We start from the raw sequence: 26,000 nt of genomic DNA, 5'->3' as shown, positions 1-26,000 counted from the left end.
CTGATTCACTAGAAATAGCACACTGCTCTATCTCATACGCACCAGCACAAAGCTCACAAACACTAGTGATCTGATTAACTCCATAATTAGCCAAAGAATCCACCTTCATCGTTAAAACCTTAAGCTGGGCAGCTATAGCAGTAGCTGCATCCACCTCCAGAATTCCTGCTACCTTGCCTTGAGGTAGTCTCTGAGAAGGGTTCTGAAGGGTTTTTAGCACATAAACGCAGCGAAAACATAAATTTAAATCTTAAAAAAAAAACGAAACCCTCCGCAGGATCCATGCGAAAAATAATATTTAATTCGTAGTTCAGTATATTTACCTTAAGAAGCTTTACGTTAATGGAAAGATGGAGGTCTTTAATGGCGATCCAAAAACGATGAACGGAGATCCTTAGCAGCTGCTCCTCAAGTGTGAAGCACTCCACCGGTATCCACCAAGAAAATGATGTAATGAGGGAGGAGGAGATGGAGAGAATTAGGGTTTTGTAAATCTTTTTGGTTGAGGCAAAAATAGGGTCTATAATAGTATATTTATAGGAAAAAATTTCAGCTGAAAATTTTCCCATAAAATATTATTATTATTAACCCTTTATTATTCTCATTAATAATTAAAATACCTTTTAATTATTAATCCTTTTTTTAAACACTTTAGAAATAATTCTCTCTCTTGATTTAAATTCTAAAAATTAAATTCTTAATTTATAATATTAAGAACCTTTTCTTAATTAATTTATAATCAATTAAATCTCATTTAATCAATTATTAAATTTGCTAATTAATTATTTATTTCATAAATAAATAATTATCAGCCATTATTAATTAATTCCTCCACCATTAAATCATTCTTTTTTATGGTGTGACCCTGTAGGTTCAATATTAAGCCGGTAGTAGAAATAAATAATAATAAAACTATTTTATCATTATTTATATAAATTCTCTAATTCATTAAATATGATTAATTAATTAATCATATTTATTCTACATCGTGAGGGATACTTCTCAGCATATCGCGACTATCCGGATAATACGAATTCACTGCTTAGAATACCAAGAACCTATTCAGTCAGTAGTTACCGTACAATTAATTCCTTCTACCCTGCAATGTCACGATTAAATACAAGGCATGGAACTTGTGTCAAGCCTATCTTATTTAATCACTTGCTTTCCTATTCACTATGCTTAGTTCTATTTAATGTAAATTATAAACTTCTTTCTAATTTCATTCACTTTGGCCAGAGATTCTTGAACTAACATAAGTGGATCAGCATTGAACATTCTCTTCCTACACTGGAAGGGGTAGATCCTTTATTGATCATACACTATCTTCATGTACAAATTCCTATACCCAGTAGAGCCCTTATAATTGTCCCTTGAGACTAAGAACTAAACCAAAACATAGTTTAGTGTACACAAGATGACTATGATGACCTCAAGTCTAAGGATACTTGTACAACTATCACTATATGAACAACTGCTAACACGTGAGTGAACTCCATCAGTTGTTCAGCTATGTGAGTCATGTTCAGTGAACTTATTCTATAATAAGCACCTACATACTAGCTATAGTATCACCACACAAATGTCTATGAGAACATACATCCTTCATAATGAAGTAAGCATAGTATGTACCGATCTTTGCGGATTATTAATTACCAGTTAGTAATCCTACGACCAGGAACTATTTAAGTTTAGAGTTATCATCTTTTAGGTCTCATTATTATGATCTCATCACAATCCATAAAAAGCTTTACTCTGAACTGTGGTATATCTTATTTAAACATTTAAATAGATAGAGCCCGCAATAAAAAACAAAACAAGTCTTTTATTAATATCAATGAAATCAAAACAAATTACATAAAAGTTATTCCTAAATCCTCATACATGATTGGACTTAGGACATATCTCTTTCAATCTCCCACTTGTACTAAAGCCAATCACTCTGGTATCTAATACCCAACCTATCTTTATGACGATCAAAGTGACTTTGAGAAAATGGCTTTGTGAGTGGGTCTGCTACGTTGTTATGTGTGTCAACTCTCTCGACGTTGACATCTCCTCTTTCAACAATCTGAATTGCACCACCATTCAGAGTAAACACGTACCCTGACATGGATTTGCTATCACTTTCTGATTGAAAACTAGAGTCAGTATAACCCTCTATTTTCAACTCAGATTCACCACCAAAAACAAGAAAAATGTCCTGAGTCCTTCGCAAGTACTTAAGGATGTTTTTCACTGCTTTCCAGTGGCCTTCACCTGGATTGGACTGATATCTGCTCGTCACACTAATTGAATAAGCAACATCAGGCCTTGTACACAACATCGTGTACATGATAGATCCTATTGTTGAAGCATAAGGAATCTTACTCATACGCTCTCTTTCCTCAGGTGTCTTAGGAGACATTTTTTCGGAAAGGGACACTCCATGGCTCATCGGTATGAGACCTCTTTTGGAGTTTTCCATGCTAAACTTTTAAGCACTTTCTGGATGTATGTACCCCGGGTAAGACCTATCATTCTTCTAGATCTATCTCTATAGATCTTCATACCGAGAATGTAGGATGCTTCTCCCAAGTCCTTCATGGTGAAGTTCTTTGATAGCCATACTTTGACTGATTGTAGCATCGGTATATCATTTCCTATAAGAAGTATGTCATCCACATACAATATAAGAAATGTTACCGCGCTCCCACTAACCTTCTTGTAGACACATGGTTCATCTATGTTTTTTATAAAACTAAACTCTTTGATTATCTCATTAAAATGGATGTTCCATCTACGAGAAGCTTGCCTTAAACCATATATGGTTCGCAGCAGCTTACACACTAGGTGTTTATTTCCCTTGGAAAGAAAACCCTCTGGCTGTGTCATATACACTTCCTCCTCAAGTTCCCCATTGAGGAAGGTCGTTTTCACGTCCATTTTCCAGATCTCATAGTCGTAGTAAGCAGCAATCGCAAGCAAAATCCATATTGATTTTAACAGGGCTACAGGCGAAAAAGTTACATCAAAGTCAATCCCTTGCCTTTGTATGAATCCTTTTGCCACGAGCCTGGCCTTATAGGTCTCCACCTGGCCATCTGCTCCAATCTTTCTTTTGTATACCCCCTTGCACCCAATAAGCTTAACACCTTCAGGCGCCTCAACCAGAGTCTATACTTGGTTGGTATACATAGATTCCATTTCGGATTTCATGGCATTATGCCATTTCTCTGAGTCAACACTACTCATAGCCTCATTATAGGTCACAGGTCATCATCAGTGATTGACAACTCATTGTCATTCTCAATGACAAGGCCATAATACCTCTCAGGTTGGCGAGACACTCTCCCTGTCCTATGAATGGGCTGTTCCACAGAAGGTTGTTCAGTCTGAACAGGTGTTTCCACTTGATCCGTAGTAGTTTGTGCTTCTTGAACTTCATCAAGTTCAATTTTGCTCCCACTGTTTCCTTCAAGGATAAACTCCTTTTCCAAGAAGGTAGCATGTCTGGAGACAAACACCCGATGATCGGTGTAAAAGTAATACCCCAAAGTCTCTTTAGGATATCCCACAAAATTACATTTTACGGATCGAGATTCCAGCTTATCTGGGTCAACTTTTTTGACATAAGCTGGACATCCCCAAATCTTAACGTGTTTAAGACTCGGTTTCCTTTCTTTCCATATCTCATATGGTGTTTGAGGAACAGATTTGGAAGGCACCTTATTCAGTAAATATGTTGAGGTTTCCAATGCATAACCCCATAGGAATACTGGAAGATTCGCATAGCTCATCATGGACCGAACTATGTCTAACAAAGTTCGATTTCTCCTTTCAGGTACCCCATTCAACTGTGGAGTATATAGAGGAGTCCACTGGGAGACTATACCATTTTCTTTGAGATAATCTAGAAACTCTCCATTCTAGTATTCACCACCTCGATCTGATCGAAGAGTTATAATACTGTGTTTGGTTTGTTTCTCCATTTCATGTTTATATTCTTTGAACTTTTCAAAGGCTTCAGACTTGTGTTTCATCAAATACACATATCTGAATCTAAATATATCATCTATGAAAGTAATGAAGTACGAAAATCCACCTATGGCTTGCGTATACATTGGTCCACATACATCTGTGTGTACCAATCCTAGCAAATCTGCAGCCCTCTCTCCATGTCCACTAAATGGAGATTTGGTCATTTTACCAAATAGACAAGACTCGCATTTAGGATATAATTCAAAATCAAAGGGGTCAAGTAACCCTTCCTTATGCAATGTCCGCAGTCGATTTTCACTAATATGACCTAGCCTACAGTGCCATAAATAGGTCATATTTTCATCATCTCGTTTTCTTTTATTAGTTTGTTCAATCTGAAGTAAATCATGCTCTACGTCACATACATACAGACCATTATTTAAAATGCCACGTCCAAAAAAAATATTATCTCTAAGGATAGAACATTCAATATTTTTAATAATAAATGAAAAACCATCCACATCCAACATAGGAATAGAAACAATATTCCTCACAATAGAGGGAACGTAATAACAATTATTCAAAATAATAGTCTTGCCCGTAGGCATATGTAAACTAAATGATCCTACAGATATGGCCGCAACCCTTGCTCCATTGCCCATTCGTAGAATCACCTCATCTTTTTCAAGAGTCCTACTTCCCTTTAGTCCTTGCAACGAATTGCAAATATGAGAACCACATGTGGTATCTAATACCCAAGTAGAAATTTGACCTAGTGACATATTAACTTCGATCATGAACATGCGTGAATCAGAAGCGGTAGTCTCACTACCCTTCTTCTTAATTCTGCAAGGTAAACCTTGCAGTTCCTCTTCCAGTGCCCCAACTTGTTATAGTGAAAACAAACAGCTAAATTAGGACCAGTGTGAGCATCTAGTATGCTTCAGAGTGATAGTGCAGAAGACATAACGAATATAGTAAATCTGTAAATGATAAACACATAACAACACTTAACAAATATTCAATTTCATTTCAAAACACTATATGAATCGGGTCTTTATTCATAACTGTCTCCCACTAGTTTATCTAATTTATTCAATCCCTTAAGTGAAAATTAAGCATTCATAATGCTAGTGGGAATAGGGATCCTACATTCCATCACACAACCTCGTCTGTGGCATGAAACGTCATGTGATGTTCAATAGGCAGACAACTCTTGTCAATTACATCTTATGTTATTCCCTAATATAACTTTAGCCTCTTGAATAATTGAGTCACGGCTGTGGCACGATAAACTCAATATTCTAAGTCAAGTCTAACCCAACATTTCGTACAATTGAATCAGTCTCCAACAGCCCACGGCTGTGGCACGTACCGACCTTTAGATTTTAATTCAATGTACACATCTCTATGTAATAGACAAGTATTTCTTATTTCGAAATCAAAGCCCTCGGCTGTAGCACGAAACGACAATGATTTAAAAATAAGAACCACTTTCTACCATGTTGGAAGGCTATGACCGACACAAGCCCGTTGTGTCATTGGCCAATTACTACATGATATTATTTAATTTTAGAGGGATTATATTACATTACAATCATAATCATATTATAAAGAGATTCTTCCTTTTAAATTAAATATTTCAAATCAATAACCGATAATCAGATGATTCCCAGATCGGGTGGAGCATTGTCAAGAGGCGTCACTTAATAACCCTTTCTTACAGATAGAAATCTGTTGTTGACAGAATCATCCTTTCTCTCAATATTGAAAATTCATATTCAGTTACGTGTTTCATAAACACAAGAATCTCATGATCGTATTCATAATATTTATTGTTAAGGCAAGAAACGATTCATATTCTAGATTTTCTAGAGCACGCCTTATATTGATTTAAGTTCACCTAAATCTATCATCGCATGGTAAACATAGGCATATATCTCATATATAAAATTAAATAAACAAGTAAATGTAAAGTGAAATAAAGTAAATGTGTTTGGTTATGGCCCCATCCTATGTGATCTTTATCAAGCTCATGATAAAGATCAAGGTCAATCTAATATGGTGATGGAAATAAATACAACTACTTATTACATAAGTCTTCTTGTATGCCTCGTCTTCTTCTTTGTATCACCTCTCCATTGGATAGCCTTCTTGAGTCTTCAATTACATTACATGATTGAAAGTAAAACTAATCTAATGAACTTACAAGAATAACTCGAGTTACATTCGAGATTTATGATTACAAAGATTGACGACATGCAAGTCGTATTTAAAACCAAAACCAAAACCATTACACTAAGGTCGAAAGGCCATAACCATCCACCATGCTCTTACAACACATAAAATCATGTTAAAACACATAATATGATCTTAACATATCATATTATCCATGATCTAATCATAAAAAGAAAATATGACAAAAATCAGAATCAAATCAGAAAAACAAGAATCACTATTTACGGGCAGTAAACGATGTCAAACGCCTTACAGATGAGTCGTTGATATCTTTAGCTATCAGTTTTGTTCAGACGCTCGTTTAACTATGGAATAGGGTATTCGTTTGCGTAAATCGGACACCAGACCCAGATTTCAGCAAATCTGCAGCAGGCAATTCAGAATCCGTATCTAATATGATTCTCATAATTATAACAAACATAAATCATGTATATATCAGTATATATACAGATTACATAATCATCTTATGATTATACAACTCATATAAATATCAATATTCAAAATCATACATATATAAGCATATTATATCAACATCAAATCATGGCGAATCACGTACATGCTCATATATCGAAAACATTTAAACACATAAATGAATTAAAAACTTTTCGCAAGTAGCTCTGATTTCATTGAAGGGTTTTTAGCACATAAACGCTGCGAAAACGTAAATTTAAATTTTAAAAAAAACCGAAACCCTCCGCAGGATCCATGCGAAAAATAATATTTAATTCGTAGTTCAGTATGTTTACCTTAAGAAGCTTTACGTTAATGGAAAGATGGAGGTCTTTAATGGTGATCCAAAAACGATGAACGGAGATCCTTAGCAGCTGCTCCTCAAGTGTGAAGCACTCCACCGGTATCCACCAAGAAAACGATGTAATGAAGGAGGAGGAGATGGAGAGAATTAGGGTTTTGTAAATCTTTTTGGTTGAGGCAAAAATATGGTCTATAGTAGTATATTTATAGGCAAAATTTTCAGCTGAAATTTTTTCCATAAAATATTATTATTATTAACCCTTTATTTTTCTCATTAATAATTAAAACACCTGATAGGGATAAATAAATTATGATTGTATAATTAAATACTGCATTAATTGTACAAGCTGTGGGCTGCTAGGCCCAATAAAAAGATATATGAAACTCAGACCAGAAAGGTTAAGCCTGATGGACCAGATCAGGCCTGATGGAATAAAAAAGGCCCAAAAGCCCTAATTATTAATTAATTTCGTAATTAATTAATAAGGGAAAAATCAGCTATTGAGAAGAGTCCCGATAAGGATATAAATCCTTATAGATTAGCCTCAAGGGGACCTAAAAGGATAAGGAATCAGCTTCCTACTTCCTAGGACTCCTAAGTCTATCCTAATTCAGAGGCTTGTCCACCAAGTCTCCTATACCAAGTCCAATTCAAGGACTCCCACATCTATATAAGGGGCCTCACCCCACAAATCAGAACTACGTTTTTTGGCTTGATTCTCTAATTCACAGAGATACGTAGGCATCTCGTAAAGGCAGAATTAAGCTACGAAGTACGAGAGCAGCCATTAAAGGCCTTGAGCTCCCGAATCTTAGTATTAAATACAGCAAGTAGTAACCTTAGCTTTTTATCCATAACATTTGGCGCCGTCTGTGGGAAAAACAACAACCATGGCGAGAACACGGAGAACAATTGGAGCTCTAGAGGAAGGAACACCATCAGAGACAACCCAGGTGATTTCATCAACCGTGGAGGTTCCTCCCCATTCAACTTATGCATCTACTCAGGGGGAAGCCCAGACAGGGGCAACTCAACCTCAGCCACAAGGGACAACTCCCCCGACTATTCAAGGTACGAATCCTCAAGTTCAACAAGTACATATACCTGTGAATTCTCGACCCGTCGGGTATGAATATTCAACTGTTGTTACTACTAACCCCCCTTATGGGATGCCCCTTCACCCTGAGGTTGGAGGAAGCGGATATGCTGGGCGAAGTGAAGCACGAGGGCGGTCGCCCCCCTATATACGAGGTTTGGATCCTATCCCTGAGGATCGGGAATTTTCTGGTCCATACACTGAGAGAGACTCCGAATCTTCGGATGATGAAGTGGCCCCGAGAAGGAGGCGTCCTGGAAAAGAGCCAATGGCCGATGGAAGGCAACGCCCCCAAAGCACCCCAGGGGTGAATCCCCAAGAAGTGCGGGAAAAGATCAGGGCTCATGAGGCTGAAATCCAAAGGCTGAGGCGTGACTTGGAGGCTCACCAAGCCACCAGAACCCACATACCTCCTAGGGGGAGAAATCCTCCTCCTATCATAGACCTGGATGGTCCGGTAAGAAGAAGGGCTGCTGTCCCAAGAACTGATCCAAGCAATCTCCTTCCCCTTGGAGATCCTGATGATCCAACTCCACCCTTCACAGAAGAGATAATGAATGCCCATATCTCAAGGAAATTCAAGATGCCCACTATCAAAGCCTATGATGGCACGGGAGACCCCGCTAATCATGTTAGGACATTCTCTAATGCACTGCTGCTGCAACCCGTGAACGATGCTGTAAAATGTCGGGCCTTTCCTCAAACCCTGTCGGGTATGGCTCAAAGATGGTACAGTCGCCTACCCCCAAATTCTATTGGATCATTCAGAGAATTAAGTCAGGCTTTTATTAAGCAATTCATCAGTGGAAGAGTCCATGAGAAAAGTTCAGCATCTCTTATGAGTCTTGTGCAGGGAGCTAAGGAATCCTTAAGAGATTACCTGAATCGTTTTACAAAGGAGGCTTTAAAAGTCCCAGACCTTGATGATAAGGTAGCCATGATAGCACTGCAACAAGGAACTAGGGATGAGTTTTTCAAGATGTCTTTGGCCAAACGACCCCCTGAGAGCATGTTGCAGCTCCAAGAGAGGGCAGGGAAGTATATCAAGGTTGAAGAAAGTATGAGGAAGACCGTAGTAAGTAATGAGCCCACTGGAGGCAAGAAACGAAAAACTGATTTGGAGTATATCGCTAAGGATAAATATCCTAGAACTGAACAAAACCCTGATTCAACCCCCAAGAAGGGAGGACCTGGGCAAAAGTTCACTGAATACGCTAAGCTGAATGCTCCCAGAAGTCAGATTTTGATGGAGATTGAGAAAGACAGAGATATTCGCTGGCCTAAGCCCTTGAAGGCTGATCCCGCCAAGCTAGATAAGGGTAAGTATTGCAGGTTTCACAAAGATGTTGGCCATGACACCGATGAGTGTAGACAGTTGAAAGATGAAATTGAGTTTTTGATTCGAAAAGGAAGATTGAACAAGTATACTGGAGATGGAGGAGACAGAAATAATAATGGAAGGAAGAACTTTGAAGATCGTAGGAGGGACCAAGATGATCAGGGGCGGAATCCCCAACCTAGAGGACCAGTTATAAACACCATTTATGGAGGGCCGAGACCTCGAGGGCCTGTGATAAACACGATCTTTGGAGGTCCAACTGCTGCTGGATTGTCCAAAAATTCCAGAAAGGCATATACTAGAGAGGTTATGCATATTGTTGGAGAAGCCCCGAAGAGGGCCAGGACAGAAGTAACATTGGCTTTTGATGATTCCGACCTAGAGGGTGTGAAGTTTCCCCATGACGACCCGCTGGTCATAACGCCGATAATAGGAAATAGCCCGGTTAAGAGGGTCCTTGTGGATAATGGTGCTTCTGTGGATATCTTGCTCCACGACACCTTTCTAAGGATGGGGTATAACGACTCCCAGTTAACACCAACCGACATGCCGATATATGGATTTGTTGGAGTAGAATGTCCTGTGGAAGGGATAATCAAGTTGCCAACCACCATAGGTACGGAGCCAAGGCAAGCAACGCAGATGCTGGATTTCGTAGTGGTAAAGGCTAGTTTAACTTATAATGCTATCATGGGGAGAACAGGGATACATGCCTTCAAGGCAGTCCCCTCTTCCTACCATTCAGTCATGAAGTTTCCCACCCGAAACGGGATTGGAGAAGAGAGAGGGGATCAAAAAATGGCTAGAAGCTGTTATGTGGCCTCTTTGAGGGCGGATGGAGTCGGGGGGCAGGTTCTTCCTATTGAAGATATGGATGTTCGAGAAAATGATGAGAATAGAGGAAGGCCAGCAGAAGAATTGGTTTCGGTTCCTTTAGATCCCAAGAATCCTGAGAGGATGACTTTCATTGGAGCCACATTAGAGGAGCCCCTTAGAGGGAAGTTAGTGAAATTTTTGCAAGAAAATAGTGATGTGTTTGCATGGTCAGCAGCTGATATGCCAGGCATAGACCCGGAGTTAATTACTCACAAGTTAAACGTGGATCCAAGCCGGAAGACAGTGAAACAAAAGAAAAGAAATTTTGCCCCGGAAAGACAAGAGGCTATAAAGCAGGAAGTGGAAAAGCTCTTAGAGGCTGGTTTTATTGAGGAGATTCAATTTCCGGAGTGGTTAGCAAACCCTGTAATGGTGAAGAAGGCTAATGGAAAGTGGAGGATGTGTATAGACTTCACCGATCTGAATGATGCATGCCCCAAAGACTGTTTTCCGCTGCCTAGAATTGATACTTTGATTGATGCCACCGCTGGACATGAGATGCTGAGTTTCATGGATGGGTTTAGCGGATACAACCAGATCAAAATGCATAAGGATGACATTCCAAAGGTATCATTTATCACTGACTTTGGTGTTTATTGTTATCTTGTTATGGCGTTTGGTCTCAAGAATGCAGGAGCCACCTATCAAAGGTTGGTGAATAAAATTTTTAAGGATCTTATTGGGAAGACTATGGAAGTCTATGTTGATGACATGCTAGTCAAGAGTCTAGTAAAGACTGATCATATAACCCATTTGAGGGAAGCTTTTGAGGTCCTGAGGTACCACAAGATGATGTTGAATCCTACGAAGTGTGCTTTCGGAGTAGGATCTGGAAAATTCTTGGGATTGATGGTCTCAAAGAGGGGAATTGAGGCTAACCCCGATAAAATAAAGGCAATCCTGGACATGGAACCCCCAAAAACTGTCAAGGATGTTCAGAAACTCACAGGAAGGGTTGCTGCGCTAGGACGATTCATCTCCAAGTCAGGAGACAAGTGCTTGTCATTCTTCAAGTCATTAAAGAACATTAAAGACTTTGTATGGAGTGAGGAAAATCAGAAGGCATTTGAAGAGTTAAAGAAGTATATGGGCCAGGCCCCGTTGTTGGCCAAGCCAGTTCTGGGTGAAGTTTTATTCTTGTACTTGGTTGTTTCAGAAAGCGCCTTGAGCGCGGTGTTGGTTAAGGAGGAACTGAAAGTCCAGAAACCCGTATACTATGTCAGCAAAATTTTGCATGGTGCTGAGTTGAATTATTCAGCCATTGAGAAATTCGCTTTAGCCTTGGTAATGGCTTCAAGAAAGCTGCGTCCTTATTTTCAAGCTCACCAAATTGAAGTGCTAACAAATCAGCCACTGAGAAATATCATTCACAGTCCCAAGGCAAGTGGGAGACTGATTAAGTGGGCAATAGAGTTGGGAGAGTTCGATCTCAAGTATAAGCCACGTATGGCCATAAAAGCCCAGGCACTAGCTGACTTTGTGGTGGAATGTACCATACCCAACCAAGAAGTCGGGGGGCAGGAAGATACCATACATCAAGACAAGGGAGTCGACAATGGGGACAAGGAGAAAGAATATTGGGTTCTCTATTTTGATGGAGCATCAAAAACAAATTCCAGTGGAGCAGGGTTGGTTTTGCAAAGCCCTGATGGATTCTTAATTGAGTATGCCATGAAGCTAGACTTCCCAACCACAAACAATGAGGCAGAGTATGAAGCCCTGATTGCTGGCCTTGGTCTAGCTGGGACACTTAGAGTCAAAAACTTAAAGGTCCGTGGAGACTCGAAGTTGATCATATCCCAGGTAAAGGGAGAATTTGAAGCAAGGGATGATACGATGGCTAAGTATGTTCGCCTAGTAAGGGCTGTGATGACCCAATTTAATGAATGCCATGTTGAACACATTCCAAGGGAAGAAAATGCTAAAGCAGATGTGCTATCAAAGTTTGCTTCATCTGAGATTGAAGAAAGTTCAGGAAGTGTGTACTTCCGTGTTTTGAAGACACGAAGCATAGATGTTAAGCTTGTGGCTCCCGTAGGCTTGGGGACGTCATGGATTGATCCCATCAAGGCTCACATTCAGACCGGTTGGTTGCCAAGCGATGCAATTGAGGCACGGAAGTTAACTGTTCGAGCACTAAGGTACTCTTTGATAGATGGGATTCTATATAAAAGATCTTTCGTGGTTCCTTACTTGAGGTGTCTCAGGCCCGATGAGGCACGCTTAGCTCTTGAGGAAGTGCATGGAGGTATTTGTGGGAAACACTTGGGGGGCAGGGCCTTGGCTCATAAGATAACTCGTTTAGGCTTCTATTGGCCAGAAATGATGGCTGATGCCAAAGAATATGTAAAGAAGTGTGACCGCTGTCAGAAGCATGCACCGATTGTTAGACAACCCCCTGAGATGCTGACCTCTATCAACTCGCCTATTCCCTTTGCCATGTGGGGGATGGATATTCTAGGGCCTTTTCCTATGGCCACGGCACAAAGGAAATTTCTGATTGTAGCCATTGATTATTTCACCAAGTGGATTGAAGCCAAACCCTTGGCCAAAATCACTACTAAGCAGGTTGCACAATTCCTGTGGGAAAACATTATGTGCCGATATGGAATTCCCCGTATCCTTGTCACTGACAATGGAACACAATTCAACAATGAGGAATTCAAGAAGTATTGTGAAGAAAATGAAATCGAGTTACGATTCACCTCTGTGGCTCACCCGCAAGCCAATGGACAAGCAGAGGTAGCAAATCGGATAATCCTGGATGGACTAAAGAAGAGGATCGAGAAGTCAAGAAATAATTGGGTAGATGAGATACTTCCAATATTATGGGCCTACAGGACTACTTGTAGAGTCACGACAGATGCAACTCCTTTCATGTTGGCATATGGGGCGGAAGCAGTAGTTCCCGTGGAGATATCACATTCCTCTCCAAGGATTCAGGCTTTCGATGAGAAAGAAAATGAGGAAGGGCAGAGATTAGCCCTGGATTTAATTGATGAAGTGCGAGATAAAGCACATGCAAAGATAGTAGAATATCAGAAAAAAGCTTCATTCTACTACAACCTAAGGGTTAAAGAAAGGTTTTTTAAACAAGGCGATCTAATCTTGAGGAAGATAGAAGCATCTGGTATAGGACAAAAAGGGAAGCTTGCCCCGAATTGGGAAGGGCCGTACAGAGTCAAGAGTGTTCAAGGTAGAGGAACCTACAAGCTAGAGACTATGGATGGTTTTGAAGTCCCGAGAACTTGGCATGCACAAAACCTGAAGGTTTACTATGTGTAGGGAAGCCGGATACGATTCTCACTCGTCAGGATGGCGAGTAGGTTGAAAAGCACCTTGAAGCTTTGCTTGCTTAGGATTTATATGTTTTAGTTTTATTACGAAATTTATTAAGACTTGTGTAAGGGACGAATCCCAGACAATTTTATGAAATTCATAAGTTCTTCAAAGTATGTTTGTGGCCTAACAAATAAAAATCAAATGCATGGATGCAAGCATAAAAGGTGATAAATGAAATAGATCTGATAGATGTTACAAAAGTTTGATAAATAAAGTCTCGAAAATAAAAAAAAGCCACGCAGGGATGAAAAAGCTCTAAGGAGCTGAAGTACCCTCGGCATCCATATCATCGTCCTCTCCACTCTCGCTGGATGTCTCTGTCATCTCGGAGGAGGAGGAAGAGCTGTCGTCCTCAGCAGGTCTGGAAGAAGACTCGGGAGGAGGAAGGAGTGGATCCTGAGGAACATGGTCCGAGACAACTACTCGGGTACGAAACCTCTGTAGCAAAGCCTCGTCATCAGGGCAGATGTAGTCCGCCGGGTTAATATCAGGACAAGCCTCGTTCACGGTCCCAAGGGCCGTGTCCCAACCAGTCCTAAAAAACTCGGGAAAGACTGAATCATCCCTAATCCTCATGGATTGGGCAAACTCCTCCGAGTCCAGATAGTTGTCTATAGCTTTATCCTTCTCCACCCGAAGTACCACCAGCTCGGCGTTAGACTCTCCGAGTTCTTCCTCCTTGCGCTTGAGCTTCTTCTCCAGGGTAGCATACTTCTTCTGTTGCCTCCTGAGGGCATTATCGGCCTTATCAGAAGCCCGCTTCCATGATTCGGCTTGCCTCACAGCGCCTTGAAAATAGGCGTTAGACTGAAACAAAGCAATTAACAAAGTATAAGGCAATGCTACAAGAACGAAAAATAAGTTCAAAAAAGAGAAGGCATACCGAAGCCAGAGACTGAGCTCCCATGAGCTTGATCCTCTCAAGATCAGGGGTGGCCACCACATCAGTAAAATCCTTGGGGGTCACGCTATGGTAAGACCAATCCCAAGCATGTTTCGTGGAACCAACTACGGTGTCCCCTCGGCGGAATCCCCAGAGAGGCTGAAAGGCGCCTGTGGCAGCAGCAGTAGGGGCAGCAGCAGTGATAGGAGTACCATGGCCTCCAGCTCCTTCAGTTGAGGCCTCCCCTATAGGCTCTTTGTGCTTCTTCAAAAAGATAGGCTCCGTGGCCTTTCCCCGGGTGTCTAGGCCTGCGAGCCGAGCTTTCTTCATCCTAGCTGTTTCCTCAACCAAAGGAACATTGTCCTCGTTAATCTCCTTAGCAGCTGAAACAAAGCAAAGGACAAAATAAGTGAAGTTAGTAATGCATGAAATGAAGTAAAATTGAGAAGGGAAGAAAAATACCCTGTTGAGAAACAGAGGATAGTCCCACATGAATCAGGGAAAACTCCTCTAAGAGAGTCCAGCTGGTGGTCGTGCCATCATCCTGAGTAAGCCCATTATAAATAATAGTTTCTTCAGGAGTTAAGTGAATGGATTTGAGGCTACCATCACTGACCTTCCCAAAGGAAGATCGAAAAAGTGTGCCCCAGTCACCATTCTCCCTACGTAACCCGACGAAACTATTCCTCCAATTTTGATTATTATCAGGAATAGAGGCACTGTTAAAAATATGTTTGCTTTTGGGCCTTTGCTTGACATAGACCCAGCCGCAGATGCTGGAAGAACTATTGTAACACTGAAAGACTTTCCTAAAAACAGCTACAGAAAGAGGAAAGCCCTCCCTAAGACAGCAGACCATAAAACATAGAATGTTCCTCCAGGCGTTTGGAGGAAGCTGACACGGGTTGATTTGTAAATCAGCCAAAAGATGAGGAATAAAGGGGTGAAAAGGAAACCTAAGCCCAGCATTAAGGGCATCTGTGTAAATGAAGAGAGTATCGGGTCTCCAGTGGCAAGTACGATCACCACCAGAGACTGGAACTAATCTAAGGGGAGGAAGGACGTTATAACGAGCATTTAGTTTATTGAAATCCATGTTGTGCCAAGTATTACAATGATTAAAAGAGTCGAGATGTGCAGTGGAGGGATATTCATCCCCCCTAGTGTTAATCATATCGATTAAAGACATATATGAAGAACGGATCTCGATATCCTTACCTCATTTTGAAGCCGAGGCTATCTTGGCCGCCCTCTCAGAACTCTTGTCAGCCATTAGTAAAGCTAGGAAGGAGAGGTTGGAAAACTAAAGGAGGGGATTTGAGAGAGGAAAGGTTAGAAAGTTGGAGGAAGGATGAGGAGAAGTTGTAGAATGAGTAGAGAGGTGAAATGAGAGGTGTGGAGAAATCAAACTCTCACCCCACCTTTATATAGCCAAGGAAGGGGGATAATGGGCCTTAAAAAAGCCCATTTGGGCCCAAAGCTTAGAAGGTTCTGGAACTATCCAAGAAGTTCCTGGAAAAACCAAGTGAAAAATTTTAATTTTTAAAAGATTCTAGAAGAATCCAGAAAAACCTTAGAAGAACCTGGAATTTGGGCTTAAAGATAAAGGCCCAGAACTAAGGCCCAGGTATAAAAGCCATGTTTGAGGCCCAAATACCTTTTTAAGAGGGGTGAAAGAAAAGCCCAGTTAAAAACAGAGGACCCAAAGATTAGCCCAATAAAACTAGCCCAGAAAAGGGCCCATTTAGTTGAAAATCAAAGGCCCAAAAGGGAAAACCCAGATTTATTAGGGAATGGGCCCAGGATTAAAACCCACTAAAGGGTTGGCCCAAGAAAATCTAATCAGAAAAAGGGATGGCCCAAGATAGAGGCCCAGGAAAGTTAGAAATAAAAAGTTGGTACCCTTTACCCAATTCGATCAGGACTTGCCTTAAAATCCTAGTCGAATGAATTGAGGTAGAATTTCCTTCGACCAAGGCACAACAAAGGCTAATTCGACCAGGATCCTGGTCGAATGGATTCCTGGTCGAAAATTATATAAAAAAAAAGAGAGAGAAAAGGAAGAAAAAGGGAAGAAAAAATCCTGGAAAATTACAAAAAATAAGGAAATTCCTTAAATAGTTTCTGAAAAATGTTAATGTTTTCAGAAATAAGGAATAAATCCAGAAATTAAGGATAAATCCCAGAAATTAAGGGAAAAATCCAGAAATTAAGGGAAAAATCCAGAAATTAAGGATAAATCCCAGAAAATAAGGGAAAATTCCAGAAATTAAGGATAAATCCCAGAAATTAAGGGAAAAATCCAGAAATTAAGGGAAAAATCCAGAAATTAAGGATAAATCCCAGAAATTAAGGGAAAATTCCAGAAATTAAGGATAAATCCCTGAAATTAAGGGAAAAATCCAGAAATTAAGGGAAAAATCCAAAAATAAGGAAAAATCCCAGAAAAATTAGGGAAAATCCCAGAAAAATTAGGGAAAATTCCAGAAATTAGGGAAAAATCCCAGAAATAAGGGAAAAATTCCTGGAAATCAAAATAATTCCTAAATAAAAGGAAAAATTCGTTGTAAACGTGTAGGTCGCTCCACACTTTACGGAAAAACGAAACCCTGTAAGGGAACAAATAGACTTAACTTCTGCGAAACCTATTCAATGTTTCCCAAAAGTTGGGGGGCAAATGATAGGGATAAATAAATTATGATTGTATAATTAAATACTGCATTAATTGTACAAGCTGTGGGCTGCTAGGCCCAATAAAAAGATATATGAAACTCAGACCAGAAAGGTTAAGCCTGATGGACCAGATCAGGCCTGATGGAATAAAAAAGGCCCAAAAGCCCTAATTATTAATTAATTTCTTAATTAATTAATAAGGGAAAAATCAGCTATTGAGAAGAGTCCCGATAAGGATATAAATCCTTATAGATTAGCCTCAAGGGGACCTAAAAGGATAAGGAATCAGCTTCCTACTTCCTAGGACTCCTAAGTCTATCCTAATTCAGAGGCTTGTCCACCAAGTCTCCTATACCAAGTCCAATTCAAGGACTCCCACATCTATATAAGGGGCCTCACCCCACAAATCAGAACTACGTTTTTTGGCTTGATTCTCTAATTCACAGAGATACGTAGGCATCTCGGAAAGGCAGAATTAAGCTACGAAGTACGAGAGCAGCCATTAAAGGCCTTGAGCTCCCGAATCTTAGTATTAAATACAGCAAGTAGTAACCTTAGCTTTTTATCCATAACAACACCTTTTAATTATTAATCCTTTTTCTAAACACTTTCGAAATAATTCTCTCTCTTGATTTAATTTCCAAAAATTAAATTCTTAATTAATAATATTAAGAACCTTTTCTTAATTAATTTATAATCAATTAAATCTCATTTAATCAATTATTAAATTTTCTAATTAATTATTTATTTCATAAATAAATAATTATCAGCCATTATTAATTAATTTCTCCACCATTAAATCATTCTCTTTTATGGTGTGACTCTGTAGGTTCAATATTAAACCGATAGTAGAAATAAAAAATAATAAAACTATTGTATCATTATTTATATAAATTCTCTAATTCATTAAATATGATTAATTAATTAATCATATTTATTCTACATCGTGAGGGATACTTGTCAGCATATCGCGACTATCCGGATAATACGAATTCACTGCTTGGAATACCAAGAACCTATTCAGTGAGTAGTTACCGTACAATTAATTCCTTCTACCCTGCAATGTCACGATTAAATATAAGGCATGGAACTTGTGTCAAGCCTATCTTATTTAATCACTTGCTTTCCCATTCACTATGCTTAGTTCTATTTAATGTAAATTAGAAACTCCTTTCTAATTTCATTCATTCTGGCCAGAGATTCCCGAACTAACATAAGTGAATCAGTATTGAACATTCTCTTCCTACACTGGAAGGGGTAGATCCTTTATTGATCATACACTATCTTCGTGTACAAATTCCTATACCCAGTAGAGCCCTTATAATTGTCCCTTGAGACTAAGAACTAAACCAAAGCATAGTTCAGTGTACACAAGATGACTATGATGACCTCATGTCTAAGGATACTTGTACAACTATCACTATGTGAACAACTGCTAACACGTGAGTGAACTCCATCAATTGTTCAGTTGTGTGAGTCATGTTCAATGAACTTATTCTATAATAAACACCTACATACTAGCTATAGTGTCACCACACAAATGTCTATGAGAACATACATCCTTCATAATGAAGTAAGCATAGTATGTACCGATCTTTGCGGATTATTAATTACCAGTTAGTAATCCTACGACCAGGAACTATTTAAGTTTAGAGTTATCATCTTTTAGGTCTCATTATTATGATCTCATCACAATCCATAAAAAGCTTTACTCTAAACTGTGGTATATCTTATTTAAACATTTAAATAGATAGAGCCCGCAATAAAAAACAAAACAAGTCTTTTATTAATATCAATGAAATCAAAATAGATTACATAAAAGTTATTCCTAAATCCTCATACATGATTGGACTTAGGACATATCTCTTTCAGGTTCTGGTATTCATTAGTAGCCATTAGTTCAATCAATTCATAAGCTTCATCGTAGCTTTTAGCCCACAAGGCTCCACCTAATGCTGCATCAAGCATGGGTCTAGAAGTCGCACCCAAACCATTATAAAAGTAGTTGATAATCATCTAGTCAGGCATCCCATGATGAGGACACTTCCTATGCATCTCCTTATAGCGATCCCAAGCCTCACACAACGATTCTACAGATTGCTGCACAAATTGAGTAAGAGCATTCCTGATTGCAGCTGTCTTTGCCATAGGGAAGAATTTAGTTAGAAACTTTTAAGCAAGATCTTGCCATTTGGTGATAGAACCTGCTGGTAGAGAATGTTACAAGCTCTTAGCTTATCCCTCAGAGAGAACGAGAAAAGCCTTAGCTTTATAGCATCTTCAGAAACTCCAATGAACTTGAAAGTGTCGCGGATCTTGATGAAATCTCTGATGTGCATGTTGGGATCTTCTATAGGAAAACCCCTAAACTGAACAAAATTCTGTATCATCTAAATCATGCTAGCCTTGATTTCAAAAGTGTTAGCCGTGATGGATGGTCTTACAATGCTAGACTGAATATCATCGATCTTCGGTTGAGAGTAATCCATCAAAGCCTTCGGATTCGCTGTTGGTTCTCCCATTGCTATAACAACTTCTTCTTCAACTTTCTTCTCAACAAAAACTTCGTCAACTACTTCCTCCGCTTTATCCAGTGTTCTCTTTCGAGATCGAGAACGCGTTAGCATAAACGCTCTCTAGAGTACCTAAAAAAGCAACAAGGAAACCAGTAAGTAAAATATCCGAGTAAGTGAACTTTAACGACCACTGATGACAAGTACATAAACTAAAAATTAACACCGAGTCCCCGGCAGCGGCGCCAAAAACTTGTTAGGACGAAAACTCATGCTAAATTTACACGCAAGTATACGCGTTCACAAGTAATATAGAATTCTTTCTAGTTAGTTCCCACAGAGACAGGTTTAGGTTAACTTCAATTTATGCACATATGCAACAATGATATGGCTATCGTTCAATGCTAAGACAAATAATAAATTGGTTTTAATTAAATAAGAGATTATATTAAATAACATTAACTATGAGAATTGAGGTTGAATTACTTATATGAGACAAACATGGGATTCTAACTTCATTACTACTTCATTCAAAGTCATTGTTCTTAACCTTAACATGCAATGGTGATGACAACTAATCATATAACATGAAACTAGTAAACGCCAACTTTCGTTGTATGAATACCCTACTACCAGACATCCACAAAAGAGATAGAAGCTGAATAAACACCAATTATGTTGAGACCCTATATGTCTATAGAATTTGATAACATAAAAGTTTAATGCGCAAGTTATTTATCGTGATTACATAGTGCAAGTAAGATGGTTAAAATTACCTATGAATCATGCATAACAAATACATGAACCTATGCTACCATGGAAAGTTCTAAACCTCTATATTCACTGTCGCTTCAATAGAGATTAACACGCTATCTTATAGGTTCACGTCGCTCATAAGACGAATAACCACAACCAATACTAGGATATCATACAATCACCACACACTAAGATATCGAAACAAATTAACTATTGGAATTCATAAGTAAATCCGTTAGAACCCAACGATAACGATTAGTTCATAAACAAACTCATCATCACCGTGGGTTCCGATAAAAGCATGGTATAATAAACTAAGTTTTTATAAACTGAATAAATAATCAAAGTACGTAATCAGGAGTAATAGGTTCAACAAACAAGAAAACAAGCATCCAAGATTACAACTCAATCAAAGAATCACAAGTAAAAACAAGTTTTCTTCTCCTTCATTGTATTTGTGCTCCTAAGTCTTCTCGTTGTCTTCTCATTAGTCTCCATTATGAAAAACATCTTTAAAGAGTCACATTATATAGCAGCCTAAACCATCCAAAAGCCCAGCAAATCAGTCTTCTATTCAAATCAGGATTTCTGGAAAACGTCCTGGCGCGGCCGCTCTGTGAAGCGGCGCGGCCGCACTAACATTCTGCTAAACTGGCGCGGCCGCCTTGAGCTACTGGAAAAAAATATTATTTTTTTATTTCTTGTCTTATCTTGCTGGTTTCTTCGCGTACTTGACCAAGGCTTCATCATCACACTCTTCCAAGCACATATCATGCAAAATCCAGCCCTTTTTCCTATCTATGCCCTGAAATACAAAACACTACAATAACACATCAAATACACAAATAACTTGAGTACAAAACACCAATTTGAGCCTTTAAGAAGTGTTCTAATAATCCTTCCCCGTCCATTCCTCGGATAGCTTCGGCCATAATTCCCAAATCTTCCTCGTGGAGGGGCACGCTCGTGTTCACGGTGTCGCATCCTATCATCCCTTGGATATGTAAGGGGCACACGCGTCGTATCACGGGGCCTCGCTTCTCCACTGTTTCCTTCCTTCTTCCATTCTAGCAGCAACTTCCTCAAATCTTCATCTTCCAACCTTATGCCAAGTCTTCTTTCAGGGTTGAAAAATCTCTTCATTTTTCATCCTGATTCTGGATGTTTTTCGCACGACGACGCTCGTCAATTGTACGCCCAGACCTATGCGGGTGCGGAACAACTTGATTGTCAATACGGGGCCTTTCTCTCCCGTCAGTGTCCTCATCAATAAGTTCCACAATACGCTCAACGTCATTAGAATACTCTAGGCATCGCGGAGTGGTTCGAGGATTCTCTCCACTAGCTTGACCACGAACATCTCGCGTATCTCCTTCAACTATAGGAGCCTTCTCCACAGCATGGTCGTGGCGAGGAAGGCGGCGGCCTCGCCTTGTCTTGCAACGTTCCACTGTGCTCAATCTTGAATTAAAGGTATTCAAGGTATCTCCCATGCGATATAGCTGCTCCAAGATATCGGCGTTGCTGATGAGAACTAGGGGTGTCCCCCCCCACATTCGGAGCTCGCGGAAGATTCGTCACGTTTCTGGGCACGTATGGCTCATGTTGAGTGAAGTCTCCCTCGCCATCTCCTTTAGATCTGCTGTCACTTCCATCAGAAGAACTTTCATCATGATTATAAGACGTCTTTTCCTCCTATGACTATGATCTTGATCAGCACCCCTCCTTCTAGCGCCAATTTGTTGATGGAGGAATCTGGTAACAACAAAGTTTGAGATTTCTCGTCGGAATCAAGATCTGTGACGGTGGTTCTTTACCGGAAAATCAAGTGGTGTGCAGTGGTTGTGTGTTAATTGGTCGTTGAGATTGATTAGGGCAAGTGGTGGCTCCTTTTAAGCTCTCAACTTCTTACCCCTCTCAATGTGTCTACGTACCCTATATATAGCGATCAAGCCTGCCGTAGTTCTTGGGGAACAAGAAATCTAATGGGTTTAGACTTCTCATTCCTAGGCCCGGTAGAAGTCCTTCTAGAATCCATCTGCCGCTAGTTTTAGGAATGTCCAACTATGAGGCCCTACCGTGAAGGCTCAAGGCTCGTTCATAATCGTAGGACTTCACGGATAGTGCATCTCCCTGTGCAAGGATACACTCCGCTACAACTATCTTCCTTGATTTACAAACGCAGGTATAGCCACGGTTCACCCCAAATGTCAGAGCGTCTCTGTCCCCCGAATGAAGATAACCCACCAGATAGCAGGACAGGTGATCCCAAGCTTTTGGGTGCAAAGTGCAGGATGACTCCAAAGTTCTCCAACGAGGACACCAGTTGAATACAAGAACAGAGTTCTCAGAGCACACACCAAAGTTAACCCCGCATCCCCAACGAGGATACCCGTTGAATACAGGAGGAGGCCTTTAGTCATCACGCATACCCCTGGAGGCCTTCAAGATTTTCACGGACATACCCCTCATTGACCGTCTCAAGCAGGGAATTTTTCAAAGAGTACCTGCAACAAGTACTTTAGTAAAAATATCTCCTATCACTTCTTCCATGCTTGCCTTGTCCTGAGCTTGTTCCAGATCATGCATCCTTCAAACATTGGACGCGTCCTAGTCTCATACCATGCACCCTTTAGGGGCTGGACGCGTCCTAACCCTGTGAACCACATGCTTCTTTCCTGACTTTGACAAACAAATCATCTCTTTTTTCCTCACCTATAGAGGGCGCGTCACCCACTCTTGGGCGCATCCACCCATACTTATTCATGAGTCACTTACATCAGATATTTCAGCTAATGAGGACACATCCTCGTTCCTGCCCCCTGCAGCCTAAATCTTAATTTCCCATTCCTTTATCCTAATTTGAGTCTAATTGACTTATCTTTGATTCGAAATAATCCAATGCCAAATTTTGGCAATAACACATCTCTTTAGTTAAAAAATTCATATGAAATACCATAATTATTATAATTATAGAGATTAATTAAAAATAGTATGCCCTCCAATGATGCAAAATCATTAGTTAAAATTTTAGATAACCTACCATATATGTTGAACCTCTCCAGACATGTTGAAATATTCTAAATCATTTAGCTACCATGTTAAAATTAAATATTCTATTTATAATAAACAAAAATAATAATTACATAATATTTTAAATATAATGAATCATTATAGCCAACTTTCCTGGCTGAAATACAAGCTGATTGTGGTCTAGTAAAATTTAAGATAAACAATTATATGAGCATCTCCAACGGGGGATGGGCCTTAGTCAAAAATGTGTCAAACATAACATAAATATACATTTTAGATATTATGTAAAAAATTATTCGCTTCAATGATACATTACCCTTAGCCAATCTCTCTATATTTGTTATATTTGTCGAACCTTTAATAACCTTTAGTAAAATTACACATAATATGTTATCATATTCAAATAATATTTTCTATTTATAATAATAATATAATATTTTTAAAATATAGCCATTTAATATAGTCAACTTTACTCTAATAAATAATCTTAGAAGTCTAATAAATTTTTAGATAATTATTACTTTAAATTATTTTAACTAACAATTTTAACAATACCGTTAAAAATGCTCTAACTACACCATTTGTAGAATGCTCTGAAAATCAATATTTTGTAAACAGCTTATTCAGTTTTCATATGCCACGTGTATTTCAAGTATTTCCATCCAAATAGATGTCGCGTAAACAACTTTTTAGTATAATAGTATTAAATTTAATTTCACACCCCCTGCAACGGACATAAATTTGGTCAAGTTAGGTAACACTTTTTTTGATATGTAGTAATTAAATTCCAGGCACGGTATCAAATATTTGAGCATGAGTGAGCTGAAAAGATAATTAGTTGATCGGAAGAGCTTACAAATGTACTTGAAGCTCTTCAGACTTGAGAGCATATTGCTTGCATGAATCATACATTGATTTACACGCATGTACAATTTAATCACATTTTCAACAATCTTAATTTTTTTATTGGTAACACCATTGACATCAAGTAGATCTTAGCACATGCATGTGTTTATCAGGGTGCATAGCCACCATGTCCACCACCTTCTCCGCTCCCAGAACCACTTCCATAACCAGCAGCTCCATGTTCACCACCTCCATCAGCTCCATATCCACCTCCACCACCACCCCCTGAACCTCCACCACCGCCTCCACCAGCTGCCCCACCATGTCCCCCACCTGCACCAGAACCTCCGCCTGTCCCATATCCACTTCCTCCAGCTCCACCAGCACCAGAACCTCCACCACCGCCTCCGCCATTACCACCACCACCACCGTATCCCCCAGCACCACCATAACCAGCACCATTACCGCCTCCCTCACCGCCACCATAACCACCACCATGTGCACCACCTCCGGCACCAAAACCACCACCGCCTCCAGCACCACCTCCTCCACCACCACCGCCACCTTCTCTTCCGCCTCCATATCCAGCACCTCCACCTTCACCAGCTCCCTTTCCGGATCCTGCACCATGATCTCCTCCACCTCCATAACCATCTCCTCCTCCACCTCCAATACCGCCACCGCCGCCACCACCACCACCACCGGAAGCAAATTCATGACCCGGATAAGAATCATAGCCAGCACTCTGTTCAAAAGTGAAGAGAGACCTAGCAGCAGAACATATTCCAAAACCTAACAAAACAAGAAACACTAAAGTGGGCCCTCTGTGAGTTGCCATTGGAACTGAGAAATGTGTTTGAATTGATCGACTCTGATGAAAAACAAAGAAATGAGCAACATATTTAAAGTAGTAGCTAGGGTTACAAAAGTTCAACTTTTTGATATACACAGACACTAAAATAATACGGAATGAAATCAAGGACTAAAATAATGGATCGAGTCCCCACATCGTGATATACATGGTCCAGTAGGAAATACACCAACAAATAGCAAAAAAAAGTCCCACCAAATGAACTATTGGCTGTTGCCCACCGTTACTAGCAATTTAAGTACGCTTATACAAACTTTATGGAGTAAAATCTGGTAAACGGCATTATTACTGAGTTTTATCGATAAGAACATGTCCAATAGTTGCTTGTTGACATTCGTGAAGAAGTGTCAATTTTATTAAATACTTATAAATATTATTTTTTATTATATCTCTTTTCCACGTCTATTTTGACAACTCCGATAAATTACACACATACTAGTTTACTAAAATTACTAAAATTATATATAATACAAATCAGTTAAAAATGTCATAATTTATTTATTATTGAGACGATATATAAAATTAATATAATAATTTAATTATTATCGACATCACAAACAAAATTCGCTAATTTATGTCATATCAACTTTTAACATCCCAAAATAGTATTTCATGTGATCTCTCTTTTTTTTGTTAGAACAAGATTTAATCTAAACATTTCCTAAAATAAAATGTAGCTGTTATTTAATTATGTCGTGGTTGATTTAGTCAGGAGAGTACAGATAACTATTACGAAATAAATAAGGAAGTGGAGTTGTGCTAGGAATTAGTTGCTATTTTGTAACTCCAACTTTATCAGCTTAGTTTTTAATATGTCTTG

General features: G+C 39.4%; 1 protein-coding gene, 1 non-coding gene and 1 pseudogene across 2 annotated transcripts; 1 reads left to right on the top strand and 2 right to left on the bottom strand.

The window, feature by feature from the left end:
• Nucleotides 1-21,573, bottom strand: part of LOC141695722 (uncharacterized) — a 44,193-nt pseudogene extending 22,620 nt beyond the window's left edge.
• On the top strand, nt 19,188-19,294 carry LOC141699446 (small nucleolar RNA R71). The gene has a single exon (XR_012565909.1). It is a non-coding gene; the product is annotated as a small nucleolar RNA R71 (small nucleolar RNA).
• Nucleotides 21,574-24,281: 2,708 nt separating the features above from the next.
• LOC141697762 (uncharacterized) lies at nt 24,282-25,200 on the bottom strand. The gene has a single exon (XM_074502301.1). It carries the CDS (start codon nt 25,145-25,147, stop codon nt 24,479-24,481), a length of 669 nt encoding a protein of 222 aa, XP_074358402.1. The 5' UTR covers nt 25,148-25,200; the 3' UTR covers nt 24,282-24,478.
• Between the last annotated feature and the right edge of the window lie 800 nt (nt 25,201-26,000).

This window comes from Apium graveolens, chromosome 11 (assembly GCF_009905375.1).
Source record: "Apium graveolens cultivar Ventura chromosome 11, ASM990537v1, whole genome shotgun sequence".
Taxonomy (NCBI): domain Eukaryota; kingdom Viridiplantae; phylum Streptophyta; class Magnoliopsida; order Apiales; family Apiaceae; genus Apium; species Apium graveolens.
Note: the sequence above shows the minus strand (reverse complement) of the source record. Positions and strands in the feature narration are given on the sequence as shown.

Coding starts and splice junctions, on each gene's coding strand:
- LOC141697762 (XM_074502301.1), bottom strand. CDS start 25,147: ATGGCAACTCACAGAGGGCCCACTTTAGTGTTTCTTGTTTTGTTAGGT.